The 24371-nt window shown below is 38.2% G+C and overlaps 2 protein-coding genes across 3 annotated transcripts in view; one reads left to right on the top strand and one right to left on the bottom strand.

The window, feature by feature from the left end:
- Positions 1–24371, top strand: part of UQCR-Q (Ubiquinol-cytochrome c reductase ubiquinone-binding protein) — an 81024-nt gene that overhangs the window by 15451 nt on the left and 41202 nt on the right. The window lies entirely within an intron of this gene.
- Fim (plastin-2 fimbrin) overlaps positions 297–24371 on the bottom strand; it is a 44922-nt gene continuing 20847 nt past the window's right edge. Inside the window, exons 1-4 of one of the 2 annotated variants that reach the window (XM_069115776.1) lie at positions 7192–7351; positions 4666–5096; positions 2603–3821; positions 297–1807 (exon numbers count right to left, since the gene is read on the bottom strand). In XM_069115776.1, coding sequence (XP_068971877.1) covers positions 1610–1807; positions 2603–3821; positions 4666–5096; positions 7192–7266 — 1923 coding nt within the window. In that variant the 5' untranslated portion in view covers positions 7267–7351 and the 3' untranslated portion in view covers positions 297–1609. Of the gene's footprint in view, positions 1808–2602; positions 3822–4665; positions 5097–7191; positions 7352–24371 lie in introns of those variants that run through there. The other variant, XM_069115777.1, reaches the window with a different exon arrangement.

The following is a 24371-nucleotide window of genomic DNA, read 5'->3' as shown; positions in this document are numbered from 1 at the left end:
TACGTAAGTACGTTTTGTTGGAATCGATCGTTAAATATTACACAACAAGCATCCAATCACGATTACGATTTCGATATTTATAATGGCACGATTACAATGATCCTTGTGCGTTCATTTCGTTCGTCGACGATATATGGAATTGGTTCACGCGTCGCATCGATCGTATTCACCGTGTTAAATCATGGCGAATGACTGGGTACAACACGAAAATGAAAAAAAAGCTTGACAAGTCACAAATTTACGACGATAGTTTCAGTTCTTATACGTTCTCCTTTGTATGTTGCCTTCGATTGGTATTATTCTTTTTCTTTTGTTTATTAAACGAATCCAAATATCGCGTATAATTCGTCTTCAGACGTATCGTTCGATGAAAATGAAATATTTACCTGAAAACGATACGAACAATTTTTTACGAAGATCTATTTAGAGATGAACATTAGGAAATGGTACCTCGCGATATAAGTTTCGTGTAAAGCCGTTTGTTGTTTCTTTCTTTCACTAGACGCATAGATACAACGTTTTCCTAGAGGTTTCGTTTCGTTCGAATTGTTCGCTCGATTGACACATTGATCGAAGACATTGTCATTGTAAAGTTTTGACAATTTTCACACTCGCAGTATCAAACACGTGTACACATCTCAAATGTATATATATATATATGATCTAAGAATGTAAATATATGTATATATGTATATATAATCGACAATTCGAAAGCCACGTATATCCGGTATACGCGAATTATTTCGTCCCCTCGAGTTACCGAAGTCTCTTAACGTTCAGATATTTCGTATAAGATCGTGATCGTCGTATCGAATCTTCCTCTTATCATCGATACCATTGACAGACAGACATCGTTACAAAATCGATTTATACAAATCTAAAAAATGATCACGGTTACAAATATTGAGAGAGTGAGACGAGGGATATGATTGCGGAAACATTCGGAGAAGGAGAAATCCCATATCACAAACCACGGTGCACGGTACATACTCGGCGAACAATCAGCGATCGATAAGCAACATTATATCTCGTCGAAACATGTTTCCTTTCCGCAAAAAACGGGAAAAAAAAAAATTGTTATCTAAAGCGTCGTCCGAACCGTCCGATTATGACAAACACTTTCCACTTGTATCCTCGTACGATTCTTACTGAAAGCTCGCTAGCAAAAGTCTACGTGGCGATTTGTCCTCTACTTTCTTCCACTCTATCTACTAAAAAATTTCAAAAACCACCATTTGGAAAATCACTTTCGTCGCATGCTCTGAATCAAACCAAATCTTGCGAAGTATCTGCCTAACTAGCGGACGACGTGAAAAGAACGTGTTCGTTTAAATCGTCGTCTCTCTATATTAAGCGATTTTTTCTTCCCCTTCTCTCGGTTCGCTATTTCTCCATTTTCCTTTTCTTTCTTCTCCATTCTTTTCTCTTTTTTTTTTTTTTTTTTTTTTTGTCGCTCCGGTCTTGGAAAACAAACTACTCTAACCTAGGTGTATATACAATTATTACGCTCGTAGAAGAGACACGGCGCGCAAACCGTGGCTCAGTCGACACAGTTCCTGCCGTGCACAGCGAAAACATCGTACGCGGACGAATCGCAAGCGGCGCGACATTATTGTCCGTTGTTCGCAATGTTGTTCTGCTGCTTCACGGAATCCATATTGGGGATGTAGTCCATCGCCATCAGACAGGCAAACACAGTCATCACCATCTTCGGTTTCACCTCGGTTATGTCCTCTGGCAGCGCGTACACTCGTGCGCCGCATTTTCGGGCCAAGGATATCGCGTACTTCGCGTTGTCCAGGTTGTTCTGCGTTAAGAAAAAATGAAATTCGCGTGAATTAGTACGTTAATTTCGTGTAAGCGAAACGATCATTTGGATGATTTGTTTGTCTCGTCTTGTTGATCTTTCAGAATGTTCGAATCATTTGGGAGTTTTGACGCAAATTGCGCCGTTTCGCTGGTAACAAATCTCTTCGGTTCGTGGAAAATGTGAAAAAATCGTTTTGCCTATATGATTTTTCGCTTCTACTTCGCGGTAATTTATTTTTTAAAACATTAGGTCTTTCTATTTTTAAAACGATACAGATACTCGGATATAAATATTCAAAGATCGCAGCTAGATTAAACGCGATTTCGTAATTTGAATTGTATATTTAAAACATCGAAATTCATGTAAATTTTATTATTGTCTTTTTTAACTTCACCGTCGGACAGGTTATATTATATTACGTAAGTAAGAAAATAACGTTCGTATATCAGGCAAATTATGCTGCATTTTGTAGGTCTTTAAAGTCATTTAATAGCACAGATACCACAGTCCATAAATGGCTTGCAATATTTTCTAAGGCAATGGCAAATTGTTTTATGTAAATCAACGCAAGTTCCTCGATGATTATTTCGAAACTATACAAAAAATATTCCGATATTAACGAAGACTCGTTTGTAATTTTCCACCAACCATGAGTTCATTCCCGAGAGAAAACTTCGCAATAAGAAACGACTTCGTTGAACTGTAATTCGAGACGTTTACGATCTCAACAACTTTAAAACCAACAAATCAACCAAATTCTATTCCCTTAAAGCAACAATCCCTACAGCTCACCTCTTCGGTTCCACCTTCTTTCACGAGGTCATAGTTCACAGAGCCCGGCTTAATGGCGTCGATAAGATCGATCACCACCTTTCCATCGGCTATCGACGAATCCTGGAAACCCTTGATACCACTCGTCTTCCCTGCCGTTTGAAGCTTCGAGTTCACCCACTGAACGATCTCCTTCTCGACCAAAGTGCTACCTTGGGTACCTGCCAGCGACGTGAGAATCGACAACGTGTACGATCTCATCAGCTGCCAGATCAAAGCCAAAGTCAACGTGGCGTTTCCATCGTTGATATCCTGGCCAGCGATTCCGACCAACGAGAAGTTCATCGTTTTCCCAAGCTCGACCGCGTAATTGCAGTTCTCCAATTTCTCCATGAACTTGCGCAGTTTCGTGAACTTTCTGTGTACCCTGTTCCAGTTCACGGTGCCTGGTTTGATGATGTCGTAAAGCTGAAAGATGACCAGACCATCGGCCAGATCGGAGTACAGCCAATTCACGTGAGGCATCACGCCCATCGAGTTCATCCAGTTTCGATATGTTTTCTCTTCTCTCGTCTCTTCCAGGGATTCTAGGCCTTCGATGCTGCTTTCTGGTTTGTCCAGGCCAGGATAGTTATTGAACATATTGGCGACGAAGGCGAGATTCAGCTTGTATATGCCATTGACCACGTCGCTGGGTGTTACGAAGCTACGGCAGCCCAGCTTAGCCGCCTGTTGCAACATAATTTCCGCTCGAGAGGTGTGGTTCGGCTCCATTAGAGCCTCCAGAGTAACTCCAGCCGTGTTCGGTGCGATTTGCTTGATGAGGTACGTATAGACCTCCGAGTCGGTGATATCCGTATGGAAATTGTGGCATCGCCTGGCTATACCGGCGTTTTCCAGATGATGGTTCACCCATCTCAGCAGGATAGATTCCGGTGATAATTTTAGAAGATCTTCGATGCGTTCTCCGTCCTGTAGGAGAGTGGCCAAGCCTGGACAATTTTCCAGGGTGATCTGGTTGAACAGACCGATACGTATAATTTGCCATAGAAGACCCAGGACCAGGTGAGGCGAACCTTTCGTCAGATCGTGCGCGTCGATATTCACGATATTGCAACCGATAGCTTGGGCTGACGATAGGGCCAGCGTTAGGTTCTCGTGTTTCTTGTAGAGGGTCAGGTTCTTCTTGTTGATGGTACGTTCGTCGATCGTGTCGGGGCAGGAGTGATTGATTATTTTGCTGAAATAGAGGACATTTTTTTAGTCGTACAATTTCTCATCGGTTAGGTATATAATAATTGGATTTGTCTTTCTGAGCGTAAAAATAGAAGGATTCGTGTGTTTATAGGCTGAGCGATTTATTGGATGGACCAGAATGTTTTTCGGAAAGAAAGAAATTAATTATCTTAGATAAAACTTCTATTGATTGGTCTTTCACGCAGTATTCATTGTTACTTATAGATAAGTAAGTTATTAGAACATCTTCTATCTGTGTTATAATTCACTTATTCCATCGCTATCGAATTTTTCATTTTTATTATTAAAATATTAATATTCCATCTTATAGGTGGTCCGATTTTCGAACATTCATCTCGTCAACAAGATTCATAAAGACTAAAAACAGATATCGATATATTTGAGAAAGACTATTCCCATGCGACTTATACAAAGTACAAGTTTTACAATTTTCCCTGTTACAGAACAATTTATTCATGAAATTTTCAACAGCGATTAATTCAAATGGTAATATCGCACTGCCTGTTTATAGATCAAAATATACAATTGCAATTGTATACTCTAATTATACATTTTAATCTATAATAATTACTCGCAATTCGTCGAAATCCTCGAATAAAACCGTAAACGTAAAAACAAAATTTCCGAACACTATTTTCCAACCGATCTAATAAAAATAGAAATATCGATAGGTTCATAGTGAAAGTGATTTATTATATATAATCACACGTTGTAAACACATGTATTGTATCTAATCATACGTCATGAATAATCACACGGATCAAAGAATCGTGAACGTATCGATAAATAATCTATTTTATACAAGTTACATACATATATGGACATACCAGAGAAGAATTCCATCCTTAACCTTGTCGTATAAGGTCTTGCCTTCCGGGTCGATGAGCAGCAGATGTTTCAAGTCAGGATCGTGTGACAAATTTGTGTTGATCCAGTCGCTGAAGGCAAGCTGTTCCTCCAATCTAACAGAATGCGTGGTCCCTTCGCTGGATGCCTCGGAAATTCCTCCCAATGTTTCTAAATTCTCCTTCTTCGAGACGACTTGTTTAAACGTGGATCCCAATTCGTTCGCCTTCAGTTCTTTACAGAGTTTCTCAAACTCTTCGAAGGATAGTCGTCCCTTGTGTTCCGACCTCTGTTTGTCGTCGTATTCCTCGATCATCTGACGCACCTTGTAACCAGGCATCTTGAAGCCACAGATGTCCAAGGCGCTTCGCAACTCCGTAAGATTGATGAACCCGTCCCCATTCTCGTCGATCTAACAGAAACGAAGTTTCTTTAGATTTCCAGTCTCTTTCCGGCTACGGTTAAAAGAGGCCAAGGACGTGCTTTTTTTCACGTAAAGCGTTCGGGTGCATGAGCTGGATTCGAGAGTCACGGAATTCAGGAAGATAGTTCCGGTCGCTGAGGATTCAGGTAGTCCAGTTCTCGGGTTTAGGATTTTTGGAATCTTCGGATATCCGATCAAAATCGCAGAGTGTCGATGTTGAAAAAAAAGAAAATAGCTTTGACTCTTAAGGATTCGAATCTTCTAATTTTCGCATCTATCGTAGGATTCTCGGAATCTTTGGACGTCGCAGTTGGGCCGAAGAGTAGTGGTGTTTGGAAAAAATAGCTTTGATCCTTGAAGACTCGGGACTTGGAATTTCCAGATTTGTACATAGGACAGGATTTGCGGAATCTTTGGATGTTAAAACTGGATCAGAGAGTCGCACTGTCGAGGAAGGATAATTTCGATTCTTCAGCATTTGAAGGTCTTATAATCTTCAGGTCTGTCGCGGGATTCTTGGATTCTTTGGACGTCAGAGATAAATCGGAGAACTGCGGTGTTCAGGAAAAATAGCTCTGGTTCTTGAGGATCGCGATTTCAGGTATGTAAAGTAGGATTCTGGAAAACTTCGAGCGTTCGAAATTGCAATATTCGGGAAAATAGTTCCGCTTCTTGATAATACGGATCTCGAAATTTTCAGGTCATAGCTTATGTTCAAGGTGTAAAAATGTACAGAATATATACGACGCACGGAAATACACGAAACATCCAAAACAGAAAATTCCTATAGCTTAATTGTGCCCATAAAAATTCATCGTCTAGTAATCATTTGCGTATTAACAGGTTCAAGTACACGCTGTTTTAGTACGAAAATAAAAACGCGGTAACTTTTTTAGTTCGGCTTTCGTACAATTCGATTGCTTATCTAATCGAATCGGAAATACTAGAAATAGATACCGTGAAAATTCACGCGAGTTCGGTAGCGGAACTTTCCGCGAGAAACAACCGCGTTCTGGAGGAAAACGAAACCCTTCGACATACGCTCGGCCAATCCCCGATCATTTAATCACGAGCGTATCGCACGTGTGAATGGAGGGAATAATGTTTCATCGGCGCCTTTCAACCAACGATATCTAGGTCGTCTGCAATAAAAGTCTCGTCGTTAGTTTTCAAGTGTGCAGTCGTGATTATAGGCGGTGCAATTTCCACGGAGAACAATAGTCAATGACGACGTTAGGAATGGTAGTGCATGCGCCTTCTTGGAAAGCTGCATCGGGGTTAATCGACAGTTCTTTATGCTAGTTCGCGGGAAACCGTGTTACAATCGACTAATTACCATTTTATTCTTGCCACTGAATCGTTCTTCATTCACCGAGTTGGTCGTTCCTCTCCTATCGTCGCGAGACAGTTTTCATCGCCTTTTAACTCTCTCGAATACTCAGATTAAAGAACGTTACGCTTACTTTAACGCTACCTACTGATATAAAAGAATAACTGAATCTGGTTATTCTGTTTTATCTCTCCGATTATGAAATATTAACGAATAAAAGAAAAGAAAAGTTCGGATTTTTGAGAACACAGGTCCCAGAGTATTGAAATTTACTATAAGATGCTTGGAGATTTTGCTTGATGAAAATTACCTAGAGGAGTTCAACGTTGGCGAAAGAAAAAAATAAATCTCCTTTTTGAAGATTCGGACGTTCGAGTTTCCAGATCTAACGCACCAGATTCTTCCAACTTTCGAACGCAACATCTTGATTCGGAAGTTCCTAAATTCATTCGGTGTAATATTGTTCCATTCTTGGAATTCACTGATAAACTTCTACACGACAGATAAATCAACGAATGATTCAACGCGCAATTACAATCCGCCCAAGCTATTTTACAACACTTTCGATTCACATTATCGTTCACACTTCTTTCACGAGCATTCGTCGAGAAATCTGATTTGACGGTTAAAAATGGACCGGCAGATGATTGTGGCGTACCTTTCACGCCCAACGATTAATCGATTCGCTTCGCGAACACTCGAGCGGCTTACGTAAAGGCGTAACTCGACAGAAAACCGATTGAAGCTACTTACTAGGCTGAAAAAAGAAGAGAAATCCTTCGAGAACTCCTCGAGAACGTCCCATTTTTTTATCTCGCGGAGCTCCATGGCAAGAGTAGAGGAACGAGAACGTGGAAGGTAACACGCTCCGACAAAAATGATCAAACCGGGTTACGATGCTGCGAGGGACTGAATGTTGCATTTAGACTCGCTTGTTATCACCGTTATCGGATGTTCGATAAAAAGGAACGGCCAAGAAAAGAAATTCATACGATAACTTGACACCTTATCGATACAATGACATAATAATGTAAGTCATATCGAATGATTTTCCAATTATTCGGAACTTCATTTGTATACCAAATGGTGGAAGAAAGTGGCGTAACAGATCGTTTATCTGGATGCTATCGCTTATCTTATGCGACTTGTTAATTGAGAGGCTCGGAGGATAAGCGATACGAGTGGCAACATCATTGGGAAAATTGCGGATCAAATTAGTATTTAACAGAAAACTCTCTATGTGTTTACGGATATCGAAGCATCGAACGATCTACTAGCCACTGTCAACAGGAAATGTAGCGTCGATCGATCTGATAAATAAATAGAAATCTTAGTTATCGTTTCATATTTTCGTTTTTTAAATTGAATAGGATTAGAGCGTTGTGTGAGTGTCTAAATTTTTAGACTTGAATATTCCACGCGAATAAAATACCTATCTTCGAGTGTTTTCAAACGTTAAAAGAATTAAATGTCGACATTATCACAGGAAATAAGTTTAGGTATTAGATGACTTTAGATAAGTATAGATACTATTATACTGTCTCCTGTACTTATCTGCTTTACAGCAAAATAATACACTCGAACCATTTTTTCACTGATTATCGTCAGCCTTTCGATCGTTCCTTTATTTTCATGGTCAAAGGTTCGCGCCACAAAAATGTTTCATCCGCGACGAGACAGGTAAACAGAAGGTAGAAACGTGAAATTACCGCGCAACGTCATAAAACCCAATTGTAAACCCAGGCCATTATTGACAGACCGAAAGCACAAACTGATTAAAGCGGTTTCCCGGGTTTATCGCATTAAAGTACCGCGATTAAATGGCCAGTTAATTGTTCCGTGTAACAATCCCTAATAGAACGATAATAATCGTCTATCTGAAAAAAGGCAATCGCATAACGATTAGCGACCGGGAGCGATAACGACTGACTTTTTTAAAAATTTCGTAACAAGCTCATGATAGTCGGGGTAAACGGAAAACTCTTGTAGTTACAACATTTCACCATTATTAATTCTTTTGAGAAAATCACTTTTAAAAACTTGCTGATCTGCTGCTACGCTTTCCTAACATTTTTGTAACTTTATTGGAAATTTAAATTTCCCAAATGTATATATTTATGTATGTAAGTTGGTGCAAGAAGCGCCGATGTTGTATTTTCGTAAATTGCAAAAATTACAAAAATTGCAATTATTAAAAATAAACTATTGTATATTCTATACAATTGCAATTGTATATTCTATATAAAAAAAAAAAACGAGGATTTCCGGTTCTATCCAGAAACGACTGTAATAGCATTCGTACATACAATGTAAGAATTTTACGTAAAATAAACTTTCTCCAAAAATGACCAAAGCCAACGTAGGAAACGCAAACAGCCTAAGTTGTAATTCTCTCTTTCCGAAGAGAAGTTCGAGACAGCAGGAACTGCTGTGTCGGAAATTATTTGGACATGAATTTTCCAAACTTTTCTTGTGACCATCTTCAAGTACAAATACCTCGACTTTATAAAGCTGGCATTGGTACTCGTTGCAGCAAACCACAGATATATTTTCGTACAACTAACAATCAGACTGGACTGCTTATACGTTTTTTTGGAATTTGAATGTAGATTACATGCGATATACAGGGTGGTTGGTAACTGGTGGTACAAGCGGAAAGGGGGTGATTCTACGCGAAAAAAGTCGAAAATATAGAATAAAAATTTTTTTTTTAATTTTTCCATCGAGACAACGATCTACAGTGAGATCCGTTATAACGAGACGCGATAAAGTGTACGCGTGCCGAGCGAAAATTCAAAGTCGATTTTCTCGAAAACAAAGCCTCGAACGAAAAATTTTTATTCTATATTTTCGACTTCTTTTTTCGCGTAGAATCACCCCCTTTCCGCTTGTACCACCAGTTATCAACCACCCTGTATAGTACGTGTTACATTATCACACAAGACATTGTGAAATTTCATTAGCCAGTGAATTTCATTTCAACCAGTGAATTTGAAAGCAATTTGAAAATGCATATAAAAGCTACGAGATGTTCGTTGCAAATACATTTATTGTTAGTGAAAAATTATTATGCAGTGTAAATAGTAGTCTTGCACGCATGATTAATGATAAATATGCCCACTGAATGTCGAAGTTTATTCGTCTGATGGATAATTGATCGTGTAAATATTTTTGTGATCTGTGTGAAATGTACATTTGCACAAAATATCTTCCATATTTATATTTTCAGATTGGTTTCAAAATTTATCGATGTAATACCGATGATCGTATCTTACTGCATTGCTAGTTCAAAATGGTTTACATAATACGCATAATATATTCATGGAAGGTTTCTATAACCGTTCGAATACTTTTCTGAGCCAGTGTACGTGAGTTACTTGTCAGTTCGTAATATCGTCGTTGATTCGATCGTTTCGATGAACAGAGTCGTATACCTTGTGTCTTTTTTCGCGTAGAATCACCCCCTTTACGCTTGTACCACCAGTTACCAACCACCCTGTATAAAAATATGCGAAATACCCAAAGCAAGATATATATTCGTTATAATATTTGAAAGATCAAATAATTCGGATTTTTAACTACTTTGATTTTTACGCGATCGATAGGTCGCTTTCTAGATAACCGCGAGTGTTTTGTATGGAAAAAGTGAAAGAAACAGAACGAAATAGAAAGTCGAGTAATAGACGTGTTTCTGGTCGAATTTTCAGTATTGTCAGAGATAAATCCAAGTCTCGTGGACGAAGCAAAAATTCGCATAATTTTCTACAAGATTAAAAGACTAAAAAACGTAGTGCCAAACGGGATAAGCGAGCGTTCTTGATTAAACGATATGAAAGTAACGTCACGATGACTTAATATCGTGGTATTGCGCTGGAAATACCGAGAAGTCAAGCGGAGCGCGTTGACCCGGCAAAATGCAGCAATTCGATCGTGGGTAATTTGTAACCAGGTCAACGTAAATGTACCTTTCCACCTACCATTCTCTCTATGAAGTCGAGTATCGATAACTGTCTCGTTTTTCACTCGGCACACGATCCGATCCGCTTTATCGATCAATTCATAATGTTTCTCATTGCACTAATTCTGTGTAATCGCATTACATTAATGTTAATAAACCTAGATCGAGTTGTTTCAGATATTACATAACGTTTGCTGTCGTATAATATTTAACTTTACAACTTTCGAAACTCTTATATTTATATATTAATGGAAATAGTCTGCCGTATATTTAACGAGATTAAATTCTTATGCAGTAATAAAACGAATTAACTTGGACAAATGTTACTCCTAATTCGATATTCAATGCAGGGATTAAAAAGAAATATCCTCTTCGGGATCGATTAATGGAAGAGATTGAGATCGGTTAATAGAAAAGAAGAACAGTTCTAAACGAATTAAATCGATGTTAAGTCCGAGGTTAGATCGACCAAGAGCAAGTAAATAACGTTGAACTTCTGTTCAAACATTCGACCCCATGTGTCCCATTTACGCAACCATCGTCCTATTATCGTTTTCTATTTTCTACGATAAGAAATTCCGAATATCCTGGGAATCTACAAAATCTACTGAAAAAAAATTTTAGGAACGCAATCTTGAATTTATTTAAAAAAAAAATAAAAAATGCCACGAGAACCCTTCTGATGGCAAGAATTTAATATCACTGATATTATTATTGAAGAAAATTCTACCAAAAGACACCTTTCAATTTTTCTTACATTTCGTTATACTATACTTTGTATGAACAACGCAATGATATGTATACCTTTGAAAAATAGCAGAAAATATTAAAATAATAAAATATTAAAAATAATAATAAAAATCACTATGTCATCGACACGTCGACATTTCTTTGCGTTTCATGCACGCTCCGATTGCCTCTCAAACCTTAGCAACGAACGATCAATGTTGCCCCTTAAAGTATGTAACTAGCTGCATCTCCGTGCAATCTCGGACACGGGTCAACTGTGAACTGAATAACACGCAAAGACGTGAGAAAGCACAACGTTAGCACGCAAAGACAGTGACCAACCAGGAAAACAAACGAAGAACAATATAGTACATTACAGAGTTGGCACGCTGATTGTGCAACTGGCAAGAGTTATACATTTACTCAAGCTTGAAACGCCTACCGGTTGCTTACTCGGCTAGATTGTTCGCTTTCTCGAATTCTATGGGCTGCGACGATCGGCCGCGATCCGCTGGACGTGAAGAGGAGTTACAGGCGTATCGTTGGAAACGCATTTTTGCATACGAAACGCATCAGCGTTCTCTGGCATCCGGAAGGTGGATCGTAACGTAAGGAGCAGCATCGATTGCGCGAGTATGCCCGAGAATGTTTCGCATCGAAGACTCTGTTCTCTCTCTTTTCGTTCCACGCTGTTCGAACGCGAACAACGGTTCTGCAATTTTAGTTTGTACGTTGTCTTTCGTTTCGTCGAAGGCTTTTTATTTACACAATTCCATATGTGATTTTTTATGAAAATACGAATAGAGATTGTAGCGTTTATATCGACGATATACGTATGAAATTTTCTGTTACTTAGCTGGGTAATTTTATTTTATTTTATTTATCTAATTCGGTTGTTTCATAATTGGATTCTAATAAAATGCGATGCAAATATAAAACTTCGCATTAGTTAGATAGGCAATTTTATTTTATTATACGAAAATAAAAATGTTTATGAAATCCAGTTGTCTCGTAATTGGATACTAACGACACGTAATGATCGTAAAGAGTTAAATTAGTAAAATCTAGAGAAGTTGGGTCAATCAAGAATCTAGCTCAACTCTATGTTAGTAATTTGAACTAAACTTGAACTTCGGTGTTTGATCAAATATTGAGTATCGATATTCTAACAAATTATAGTATTCTAATCTCAACTAATAACTATTAAACATACTTGTCCTTTCATCTTTAATATCCGAAATTCAGTCACTTGTTCTAATTATTTATACCAAATTTTCATTATTAATTCCACAGTGTAAGGATAACAATGACCAGAAATTATTCGAGAAGAGCTGCTCTTTCACAGTATGTAAAGGTATCTCATTTTACGTTTACGTTATAATGATAGTTCATTTTATTTTCCATTAATTTACCTTTACTCCGGAACTAAACTGTTTTCATTTACAGATGCAATTTTCATTGAAGGCCTCGTGCCTTTTTCAAAGCACGTTACTCAGGGCCCGTTTCACAAATAGGTAAATTACGTACTATATTCGTACTCCTAACATAAGCGTGATTGCGTTTCCCCCCGTGGTCACGGCGTTTCGGAATAATGAGTACAAAAAGCTGAAACACCGTGCTGTGTAATGACTTTCTCGAGTTTTTCGTTGGCCGACTGTGATCTCATACGCTTGGAATTACAAAGGCACGATATTATTGTAGCCAGCCTCTGGTACGAGCAAATGCAACCTCTCCGAGATTCGAATCTCAGTTTATAATGGAGCTGGTCGAGCGCTTGAAAGACGCTATGGTGTTAGAGATTTTACTTACAAGAACGCATGCTGTCTGATATTTTATATGTGTCAGCGATGTCTCGAAGAACAATTGTATCCAAACAACAACCCTAATTTTCCCTGTAATTTATTTATCCTTGTAAATTATCATGTAAGCGATTCTTCTAATTTAGACTTGTACACGGTTTTAATACTTTCGCAATTGAAAGTCGTTTGGAGCGGAATAAATCAGAAACCGATTGCCGTACAGTACCGTCTTTAATATGTAGTTAGGAGAGGTGTAAGTATAAAAATTTGTTTCATAACATCCTGCTCGTAATCATTGATCCAGAGGTATTTCAATTTAACAAACGCGTCTAATATCGATTACAGAAGCTTGACGCGTGTTACTTAATTTTATTTTATAAAAATCGTACACGATGAATAAATACAAATTAAAAATCATAATGTGTATCCTAAATTGTTAGAATCGCCTATGACTCATCGCACAGTGCGGCATGCAATGAACAAAAATCAAAATAATCATTGTTCGATTTTGATCCTATTATTCTTATTAAAGACAGTCTGTATGCAATATAAATTTAAAGAAAATCTCGCAAATATCGACAGAGGATTAATGAAAATCGATCGTACGTCAAAATCTGATCGCTTGAAAATTAGCTCGCTCATTGTACATTCTCTTTTGTCAATTCTTGTCAAATAGCGTACGTTATATCTTAAACACGGAGAATTTGGGCAAAAATGTCTTTCCTTCTTTAAAGAACAATTTTAAAAACCAATCTAAACCATCTTGTAATTTTGATTGTCCTGTATCAAGAAGTTATTGTATTACATTGCTATATAATTTTCTTCCGCCACGAACTGCTAGCCCGAATGTTATCTTTTTAATGAAATTCGTAATCGCGAGTTGATTGAAGACTGGATTTCTCACCACGCCTATTCCAAGTAAATTTTTCAAGCTACGCTAAGCTCCGTTCTTCGCTAAATATCGACGCAATATCTGACAGAATAGAAGGTTGAGATAAACGATTCCTGCGCGACACTTAAGAAAAGTATTTTTTTTTTTTAATTGAAAAGATCCTTCCCGACATCAGCAATATTTACATAAACGTCACTGTGTATGGTTAGACAAATAAATAAATATTCAAGATATTTCAACCGTGGCAGGTAGTAGGGAAAACGCTAATAAAGATTTCATGAGCAGACTTTTACTCACGTCGGATCCCCTGATACGACGTTTCAGGAAAACTGCACATTATATGCATCGTTAATCTTCGTCCCGAATCTTCGCTCAAACGGCGTACAATGGTACGCGAGAACGAAGCTCGCGAACGTTGCTTGCGAACGCGCGAACCTGATCTGCGAACGTGGCTAGCTCTGATTTTCATCGCGAATCCTCATGCAAATGCCGCACTGTGCAACGATACGAGCCTCTTCGAGGCTACAGGAAGAGATACTTGTATTTTATCTTAATCTTTCAGTGTGATAACTAAATGTACACACGTCTACGTATATTCCTGAAGACGTTAAAAAAGTATCATCCTTTGCAATAGGAAATCGTGAACAGAATTCTCAAGTTCATCTATACCTGCACGCTATTTCTCCGCATTTTTTGAATTCCCTTTAAATAGCATAATTTCACATCAGCGCTATATTCGTTAATTACTTTAAACATACTGAAAAACTATCTGTAGGAGGGTCCAAACTGCTCGAAAATATCGATTTCTTCCACATAGCCGCGTTCCTATAATTCTCAACGATGCGAAAGGGAGCGCCCAGTGATTTCGCGGCGAGATATCGCGGAATAGGTCGCGAAGGGCGCACGAGGGGATATCCAATCTCGCCACGAGGCTTCAGCAGATAGGTTGCTCGGACACCCTGTAGACGCGGGTGCTCACACTCTGTTCACACTGCTCAGCCGGGGTCAGACTTCTCTCTCGGTTTGCTTTCATCCTGAGAACTGGTTTCGCTGGCGTCGCGTCGCATTGCGCTCTCTGTCCCCGCCCTTCTGTGTTCACGTGTTCCCTCCTCGTCCCTCTTTGGAAATCACGATTGAATTACCCTCGAGGAAAAAGTAGCCAGCTCCGCTGTTATTTGTACTGTACGCGGTTGCGTTAATAGACAATCTGGACTAGGCCAGAAGAAACCACCGTGAACTCGCGAGGAAACGGTATTGCCCTTAATGCGGCGTAACAACTTTTGCCTCACTTTCTTGATCTAACGGATGATCGTCTCCTCGCCAAGTATCAGCATCGTTGGTGGAAGTGATACATGGACAAGTCGTAATGTCGTTCAGGTATTAAAGTTTGTGTGTTCGAAGAGCAGAAACAATCGGAGATGTTGCAGTAGCTGGCGAAAATATCTGGACATTTACATGGATATCTGTTATCAGTCTATTACGTGTGTCGTGAGAAACTTTTCAAAATTACCACTTATTTCATTAAATCAGTGCTTGCAGGATACGAGTAATAATTTCTTCCGCGTGAATAAAATTTTGGGAAATTCTGAAGCTGGTTGAATTCTGCAACTTCTTTTCCAGGGTTTTCTAGACGCTTGGGTTTTATGAAACACGTACGATTCCAAAGTTTTGGTTGGTAGTGTGCATAAGTGTGTATAAGTGGAGATAAGAAAGTTCGTGCAAGAGCGTGCAGCGTTAATCTAGAATTGTTTGTTCCTTCGTAGCATATTTAAAAATATTCTATACAATATGCGATCCATTGTAGAAAGGCTACAGAAGAAGGACACGATAAAATCGATCGCGTTAATTAATCTCGCGTTATCAAAATTCTCTTTTTATTTCCTTTTGAACTGAAACATATATTTTTCCACAATTTAAACTATTACTTGTCGTAATATTGGAATATTGTTTGTATAGCAATTATACTTCCTTCCTATCTTTAGTTATTTTACATTAAATATTCCTTCTTAGCCTCGAAGTGACATTAAAATCAACAAAAATGTTTTTATGAAGCTTTTTCCCTGTCATCTTCGAACGCTGTCTATAATTTGAAATGCAAAATATTTCCATAAAATACGTGCAACAACTAAACACAGGTACATCGATGCATCAACGTTTTCATTTTCGATATTAACGTATCTCTTTCACCACGTACAAGTAATCATTACGATGACGAAATCGTCTCGGCGTATCGCGAACAAGAATCAACGATATTGCAAAATTGTCGTAAAATCGAGGTAGGAGTTATAATTGTAAATCCGACAGTGCAAACATGACAACAGCGATAAGATGTTTCGTAAAGGGACGCCTTTACGAGACTGGGGAAGAGAAATTCCTGGTAAAGCGATAGCGTAAATTTGGGGGATATGGAAGGATTCAAGTACAAAGTGTATACGACGCGTTCCAGATTTCGATCGTTGAGTCAACGAGTTTCCTTGATTTCAAGGTAACGATAGAGGTGACTTAGCTACGTCACGATGAGATTCCACCTACATGAAACACGTGCGACGAGTTTGTTCTTCCACGGCGAATGCTCGATGGACTGAAGTCGAGCTTGCGGATACGTACGCATAGTGGATTCTACTGACAATTACGTAATCATATGCAATCGTGCAAGTGTATATGGAATATACAGTCAGCCACAAAAGTTTGCATATACTCCTTGAAACATAATAACAGAATTGACAATATTTAATATTTAATGCTAATATTAAACGCTGACAATATATTCCACTGACTTTCATATCAGTTTCGTAAATTTTCCGTCAACTGACCTTAGATACATTTTAAAGAACACCAATGTACATTTACATATCATGTACGTACATATATTTACATATTGCGCATTATGTATATACAGGGTGGTTGGTAACTGGTGGTACAAGCGGAAAGGGGGTGATTCTACGCGAAAAAAGAAGGCGAAAATATAGAATAAAAATTTTTCGTTTGAGGCTTTGTTTTCGAGAAAATCGATTTTGAATTTTCGCTCGGTACGCGTGCGGTACGTTATAACGGATTTCACTGTAGATCGTTGTCTCGATGGAAAAATTAAAAAAAAAAAAATTAAAAAAAAGTTTATTCTATATCTTCGACTTCTTTTTTCGCGTAGAATCACCCCCTTTCCGCTTGTACCACCAGTTACCAACCACCCTGTATATATATATGCAGTATTACAGAAACTTTATCTCCAGTAATTTTGTCGACGTCAAATTTTACATTCGTTAAATGTAAATATATTCTAAAAAATAGCACAATATGTTACGATGCCTTTGCCAATGTTTTCCAATATTCCTGGCATCGAATTGTGTATTAATTGTATATCAAGTATAAATATTTCAAAAGATAACGCGATGTATTGCATTTATGTGGGAGGATTCCTTTACAGGAATAGCAAGTTACAAAAGTGTACGTACACCTGTTGTGCTTACACGGAGTCATAGAAAAGTAGAGTATAAGTGCTCTATAGGCATCGATAATGGGCTAAAGGCCAACTGATAAAATTAAACTGAGACTTTTGCGCTAGACTGTGTGTATGTGTCTGTGCCTATACACTGTTTCGTGAGCGTAAAATCGTAAAATGTTAAGAAAGCCGAGTAAGAACGATGGTTATTCGCAAGACACACCTACTAATTGTTGAATACGATCACGAATAAGATGACAGTCAATGATGACGAAGGCTGATTAGTCATTGATGACTATCATGGGTTCGATTTATAACGTTTGCTAGGATTTGCGAAACGTCGACGACTCGTCATCGGAAATACATCCACGCTGGCTTATCGCATGCGGAATGAAGATAAAACGCAATTAGACGTAATTAGAATGCAGACGAAGACTAGTGGTTAGCAGTCTAATGCGGAAAAAATAACTGTACGTTTCTGACGTTAAAATTCCTTGGAACAATGCCGTTCAGTTTAAACTTTCTTTATCTTTCGCAGAACACGGAAGTCGCGCGGAACAGAGGTACTAATTGCAATAAATTATTGATCTAATTTAACAGCAGATAGGGTGGTAGAAAATAAAATAGTTTCTACGTAACTGCACGACTTTACGTCCTTCGTGGAAGAATGGTCATTATAGATAGTAAAACTTGACACTGAAACGGTAGGACGTTTAGTAATCGACACACGTAGTCAACTATAAGCTCAGAAAGCTCTATAGAAAGAACTATAGAAATCATGAGGCTCGGTATGAGACTCAATCTCCAATTAATAGAAATAACTAGAGAAGCTAGACAACCAAAGTACTAAAGAAGTCAAGATACTAGACAAACGAAGGTAGTACTCGACAGTGAGAAGGCGGAACCAGAAATAGGGACTCTTAAAGTCATTAGGATTCTTGAGACCCACGAGACCTTCGTGGTCATTAGGATTTCTGAGGTCAGTGAGATCTTCCATCGTAACAGTCATTCGGATAATTGACCCTACAGTAGCATAATTGAAACTCCGGATTTGTTATTAGAATTCTCAACGTCAATCGAGCTCTGAACTCTAACTCTGAGGGACTTTCGAACATGCAAGGTTTCAGAGATCATCTCATTTCTCCAACGCATCTCTGAGACCTTGAGACTGTGACATTTTTGGAACTCCAAGACCTAGAAACTGTAATATTTCTGGACCTCTGTGACTCTACAGGATTCTGAAAATCCTTAAACTTTTGAAACTCTAATAAATCTTTGAATCCCACGGCATCGAGTCTCATAGAAATTCGCATAACCCGGATATAAAGTGCCTCGCTCAACGATTTACAGGCTAACATCGTAATCGATGTTGGTGCCTCACATATACATTTGCTTAATAGGATTTAATGACTTCGGTATTATGTATATTAATTCCAAACAAGCTTGAGAATTTCTACATTATATTCAATGAGTTCAAGATTACGTATATCTAGGCTGAACGGTTTCCAGGTCTCCTCAATTGAGTCTATGCGGCTCTAATTTACCAACAGCGATTGGAACTTTTGTAAAATAAAACATAGCGATAAAAAGGTACTTATTGAAAGAGAAAGCCATAAGCTTCGTATTCGAAAATGTGAAATTTCATTACTATGGATAATTATTCCAGCTAGTCTATATAAATTCGATTCTAATTTATTTTAAACTGATCTTCGCACGTTTACTCGAATCGTTGGAAAATGGATTTGCTTCGTTGTTGTAGCAGCCCTTCGGTTTCCAGTTTCTACAGTTTCTCAACAAAAAATATTGAAAAAAATATAAATGGCCGAGTATCGAAACTACAGTACACGCGAATTAAACGATCTGTCGTCGAACATCGAAAGTCTCTTAAACAAAAACGTACGGCGCAGGAATATCCCGGTGATCGAATAATTCTGGTGTGGAAACCACGCAACAGGGAAACTGCCTGTAACGTCCGACGAAATAACAGTTTTCGTAACGAATCGTGATACTGTATGGTACGGTTGGTAAGTTTTTGTCAGCAGGTTTAATTTATATGCGGCAGACTGCACGATGCGTTGTCACGCGGAATAAATTACGGCCGCGTTTTACACGCGCTGCTGAAAGCTCGGCAATGATCCCTTAATGGGCGTCACGACAGAGTAAAAAGTTCGCTAGTCGCTTCGGAGTTAGTTCAAGTGGCGATAATTGAACAGCTTCGAGCGAATCGTTCTTGATTGAAGGATACGTTTCGTTGCCGCTCCTTAGTTTCTCTCGCTACACGTTTAATCTAATTCCATTGATATTTTACCACAAATCATCGGATACACCTAGAAATTACCATACGGCAAAGTAAAGCTTCGAGTCGCACAACTCAGATTTGCGTAACTAATAATTTCGTCTTCCTCCATATTTTACCTTGCAATTCCAATGCAAGTGAATAATCGACAAATTTAAAGAGCACGTGGATGAATGAACACTTGCACAATTCTATAAGAATTTTTATAATATTATTTATTTTTATAGTACGATCATTGAATTAAGAGCAACTTTCTTTAACGACGACGTGTATACCTGTAATACTATAAATTAAGTTGTTCTTGGTTAGTGAAATTGTTACTAAAATAATCGATCGCGTACATGGCGGCTCAGCAGGTAGAGTAATCAATTCGAATATCTCGCTAATTTGTTAAATAGTTTGCTAGGTACATGAGTACACGATTAATTTTCAATTCTTATAAATCTTCTATATAAATAATAGTAAATTTAAAACACAGTATTTATGACATTCCGTTCGCAAAATTGAAAAATTATGCAACTCGTCTCATTTGCCAATTCGCTAATATTATTAATTGGTAAGTGATTGTACACGAGGGCCCCTGAATTGCATAATCAAAGATATAAATACATATTGTCCTCTTTTAGAACACAAAAGTAACAGTTGTCAAAACTATGTTGTCACTTTCGTCACAATGGAATAAGGCCAAGAGACACAAAGGACATACGAGAAACGGATGTTCTCTCTTACGCAATGATTTAACCTTTCCTTACTTTATAGCTACGTTTATCATCCCTGGACGTTACATACTCAACGGCAAGCACAATCCTCTGAAGCCTACTTTCATCGTGAAAAGCAACGCTTCGTATACGCAAGGGATTAAGGAAGACGTACAACAACATATGGAAGCTTCGCGTACATCGCGATAACGATGAACGAATAATCCCATGTCGTACAGTGTATTCTAAAGTCCAGATACCTACATTCGTAACCCTAGGTGTAATTCCACCAGTCAACGGAAAAGTATGGTATCAATGTTAGTCTATTGGATATTCAGTATTTATTATGAGTTGTTGCAGCGTCTTGAGACGGTAGCCATCGATTAATCGTTACACGGTTGTCCTCGTAGTCGTTCTCTATACGTCGAGACTTTTGCCTCCACCGGTCGTGTCACACGCCATTCGATTCGTACGTGATTCGGTTTCCAACGTAGGCGAAAGTGAGATCTAGCGCGATCAAGGTTAACGATGCCGATCAATTACCGGTATAATTAATCAGCAAGCACCGAATCGCGTGGCGGATGTACGCGAGGAATGCCAACTATTTTCGCTGATCCAGCTTCCGTATGTTTCGATTCATCGGAGATTCGTCGGAAAAGACTTTACGAGCATTTAATACACATAAAAACAACGCACTTTGTAAGAACCGCAAACTAATGATAATGATTTTCTACAGTGCGTGCGTAACTTCAATCCTAAATTTTTGTCCACGTGTTTCTGGAACTTATTATTGAATTATACACTTATATAATATTACAGCTTTTCTTGTCTTGTTAACTGACCAACCATAATCGCCACTCCTACCGCGTCCATTTCCGCCCCCAAAGGCCCCTTTGCTAATTGACCACTGCACGGCCCAGGTAGGTTTTCTCTACAGGGTGCATAAGAGAGTTCAAAGACGAAGGGTCTTCGACGTAACCTAAGAAGCCATAACTTTCGGATTTACAAAGCCTTTTATGCCCTTTAACAATACCTTCTTAAAACATATGTTCAATTTCAATTTCTCTTGGACACGTTAATCAAGAATTACGAACCTTCTTGCTTCTTTTAATGGATATATCAAAAAGTAAAGCTTGTCCCCGTAATTTTAAAAGACTACACACCAATCTACCCGAGGCTTTAACGCTCTACAAATCATAAAAATGTAACTTTGAAAATATGGATAACGCCTAAGACGTTGCACACGTTCGTCCGTTAACTTTGGTAAAAAATTTGAATTTTAGCGAACCACTATGATACTATTCTATACGAACAAAACTCTAATAAATCTCTAATAAATTACCAAATATTTATACAGGGTGATTCTATGCGAAAAAAGAAGTCGAAAATATAGAATAAAATTTTTTCCTTTGAGGCTTTGTTTTCGAGAAAATCGACTTTGAATTCTCGCTCGGTACGTTATAACGGATCTCACTGTAGATCGTTGTCTCGATGGAAAAATTAAAAAAAAAAATTTTTTTATTCTATATTTTCGACTTCTTTTTTCGCGTAGAATTACCCCCTTTCCGCTTGTACCACCAGTTACCAACCACCCTGTATAACAATATATTTTAATATTTCATATTAGCGATCCGTATACTATAGTCATAATCTCGTATAACCTTGCAAAAGTACATTAAAACTCACAAGTACATGTACAAACATAAAACAAACATAAATAACAAACGCAAGTGCAAACTAAAGGTACATAAAATCGACCGATTGCCTCTTTCCCTTGTAAGATATACACTACGCACGCGGCTCGTGCTCCAATTTTGGTTGCACACTCGAGATGTAATAAATACAATTCGAAAGTAGAACGCCTTGAACCCTATAGTTACGACTACTAGCGAGTCGTTGGAACTAGTTTCTGCTTGCACGGAAAATGGGACAAAACGTTGTAACGTTCAATTTACGTTGGCTCGTTGGTCTTGCTCTCTAAAGTGCAAACACTATCCAGTAAGTCGCCAGGAATTGGGCTATTAGCTAATTCCAGTGCTTTGGGGTTGTACTACGGAACGAGAGTGTATATCGCGGCACGAATTGAGTTGAAAGTCGAGGTTTGTGAAAGGTGCAGCTCTATAACGTATTGGATAAGCTTCGGGTTATTTATTGTTGTTAATACGACTCGTGCACTTCCGCTTGTAAGTATAGAGACACTGATCGATTTATGGTAGCGGTATGTCAGTTTTATCAAAGTGCATAAATTAATGATGAATTACTCGTTCGGGGGAGAAATTCTTGTGGAATCACCAGTCGATAAATCTAAATTACCTATTAAAAAACACAGCAGTAATATATTTTATTATTTGCTGTATACTACTGCGTCGAAAGTTTTCCTATCGGTTTAGACGATTTTTCTTAACTGTCATTTAATTGGAAAATTAAAAACTCCGAAGAGTCTGTCGAGTAACGAAATAATTCTATGAGAATTTGTCGATTACGAATGCCAGTTTTATTATTGCATACTGATACGCTAATTTATATCAGACAATTAAAATTAAAACGCAACTTATCAAAAATAACCAGGTGCCCGGATATTTCTCAACACGAATATATACGATATTTTACGTGAAATAATTTCACGACCGCGTTTACTCGAAACGTAGGATTCAAACACACGTTCGAATGGGAACGAGAAATACATTGAAAGACATATTTAAATAACAAGAGATATGTTTGAACATCTTCAAAAGCATATGTATTTGAATGACAGAAGACAGGTTGAAACATCTTGGAAAACATTCGAGATAATATTGTACCTACATAACGAAACACAAAATGAGTCAGAAAAATATGAGTAATTTGATTAAGAATCTTACGAAACAGTGAACAAATTGAGACTAACCAATCAATAAGACATTCCATCCATGACTAATGGCTACAAATCACGTTCTGCTATACTGTGAATATTGACCAAACGATAACTTCAATAATCGCAAACTATCATTCCTCCAATCATATAACGATTGCGTTCAATCCAATGAATCAACTTCCTACGAGCAACAAATGAATTATTCGACAAAATATTCCATTTGCCTATATTATAATATAGAGTTTGTAAAAAGGAATCCGATGGTATATACGTGACCACATGTGATCCAACAAATTCTCAACTTACGAGTCGACCGAGCGAGATCGGTGACGGTGAGTCAAGCTCGCATTCTTCCAAGTACGATCACCTCTGATTTTATTTCATTGCTCGATGCGCTCGCAGGACCTCCTTATACGTGCATACGCCTCTAAACATAAACCCAAGTCGTGTTTCTCTGTCCCACGAGAGAGCCTTCCATTCACCACTTTGTGCGAGCGCGTGACAATCGCGCTCCACCGATTTAATTTAGGTATACATCGTGTTTTTGCCTGTTTATCCGAATCTGGGGCACGTTGTTTCGACCTTTTTAAACCTCCATTGTTTGCCTCGATGGAGAGATTGCGTTTTTCATTTTAATTTCGCACATCTAATTTCGCGCGCGCAACTTTTACGAAGGTCGAAATTATCATAGATCTCAGATTTTAGATTTTAGATTATAGAAATTGTACCAAGACGTGGGAATTGCAGTATCTCTAAAAATTCTTTCTCAACTCGAGGCAACCTATTCCAAAGCCATCAATTGTACGCGATACAAAATTCGCGAATTAATCACCACGGTAGAGATTAACCTGCTATAATCGAGTTCTTCTTTGCTTGTAAAAAGAACTTGCCGCTCATTCTAGTTCTGTTTTTTCTCAGAAGAGAGAAATAACGATTATCGTTTGCCATAAACGATCGTTAGTAGAACATAAATATCATTCACTTGCGCTTATTATCCGAGTACTATACGATATATCTATGTGAGTCGCTACACTTGTACTTACGCTACTCTGACACATAGGTCTTTTGTATTTCAAAATTACGTAACAATACAACGAGTTAATTTTCTCATTTCATGCAACAATATATCTAAGCTCGTGCCAGTTTAACAAGAAACATGTCACGCTGATCCGAATGTACTAAAACGTGCATCTACGCCTCTTCCAGCCACAGAGTTAATCGCACGGGGCCAATTAACGTGGCATAGCGACATTTTGCGCAAACGACTC

Source organism: Bombus flavifrons, chromosome 6 (assembly GCF_040668555.2).
Source record: "Bombus flavifrons isolate JBK064 chromosome 6, iyBomFlav1_principal, whole genome shotgun sequence".
NCBI lineage: Eukaryota > Metazoa > Arthropoda > Insecta > Hymenoptera > Apidae > Bombus > Bombus flavifrons.
This window is presented reverse-complemented; position numbering and strand designations above follow the sequence as displayed.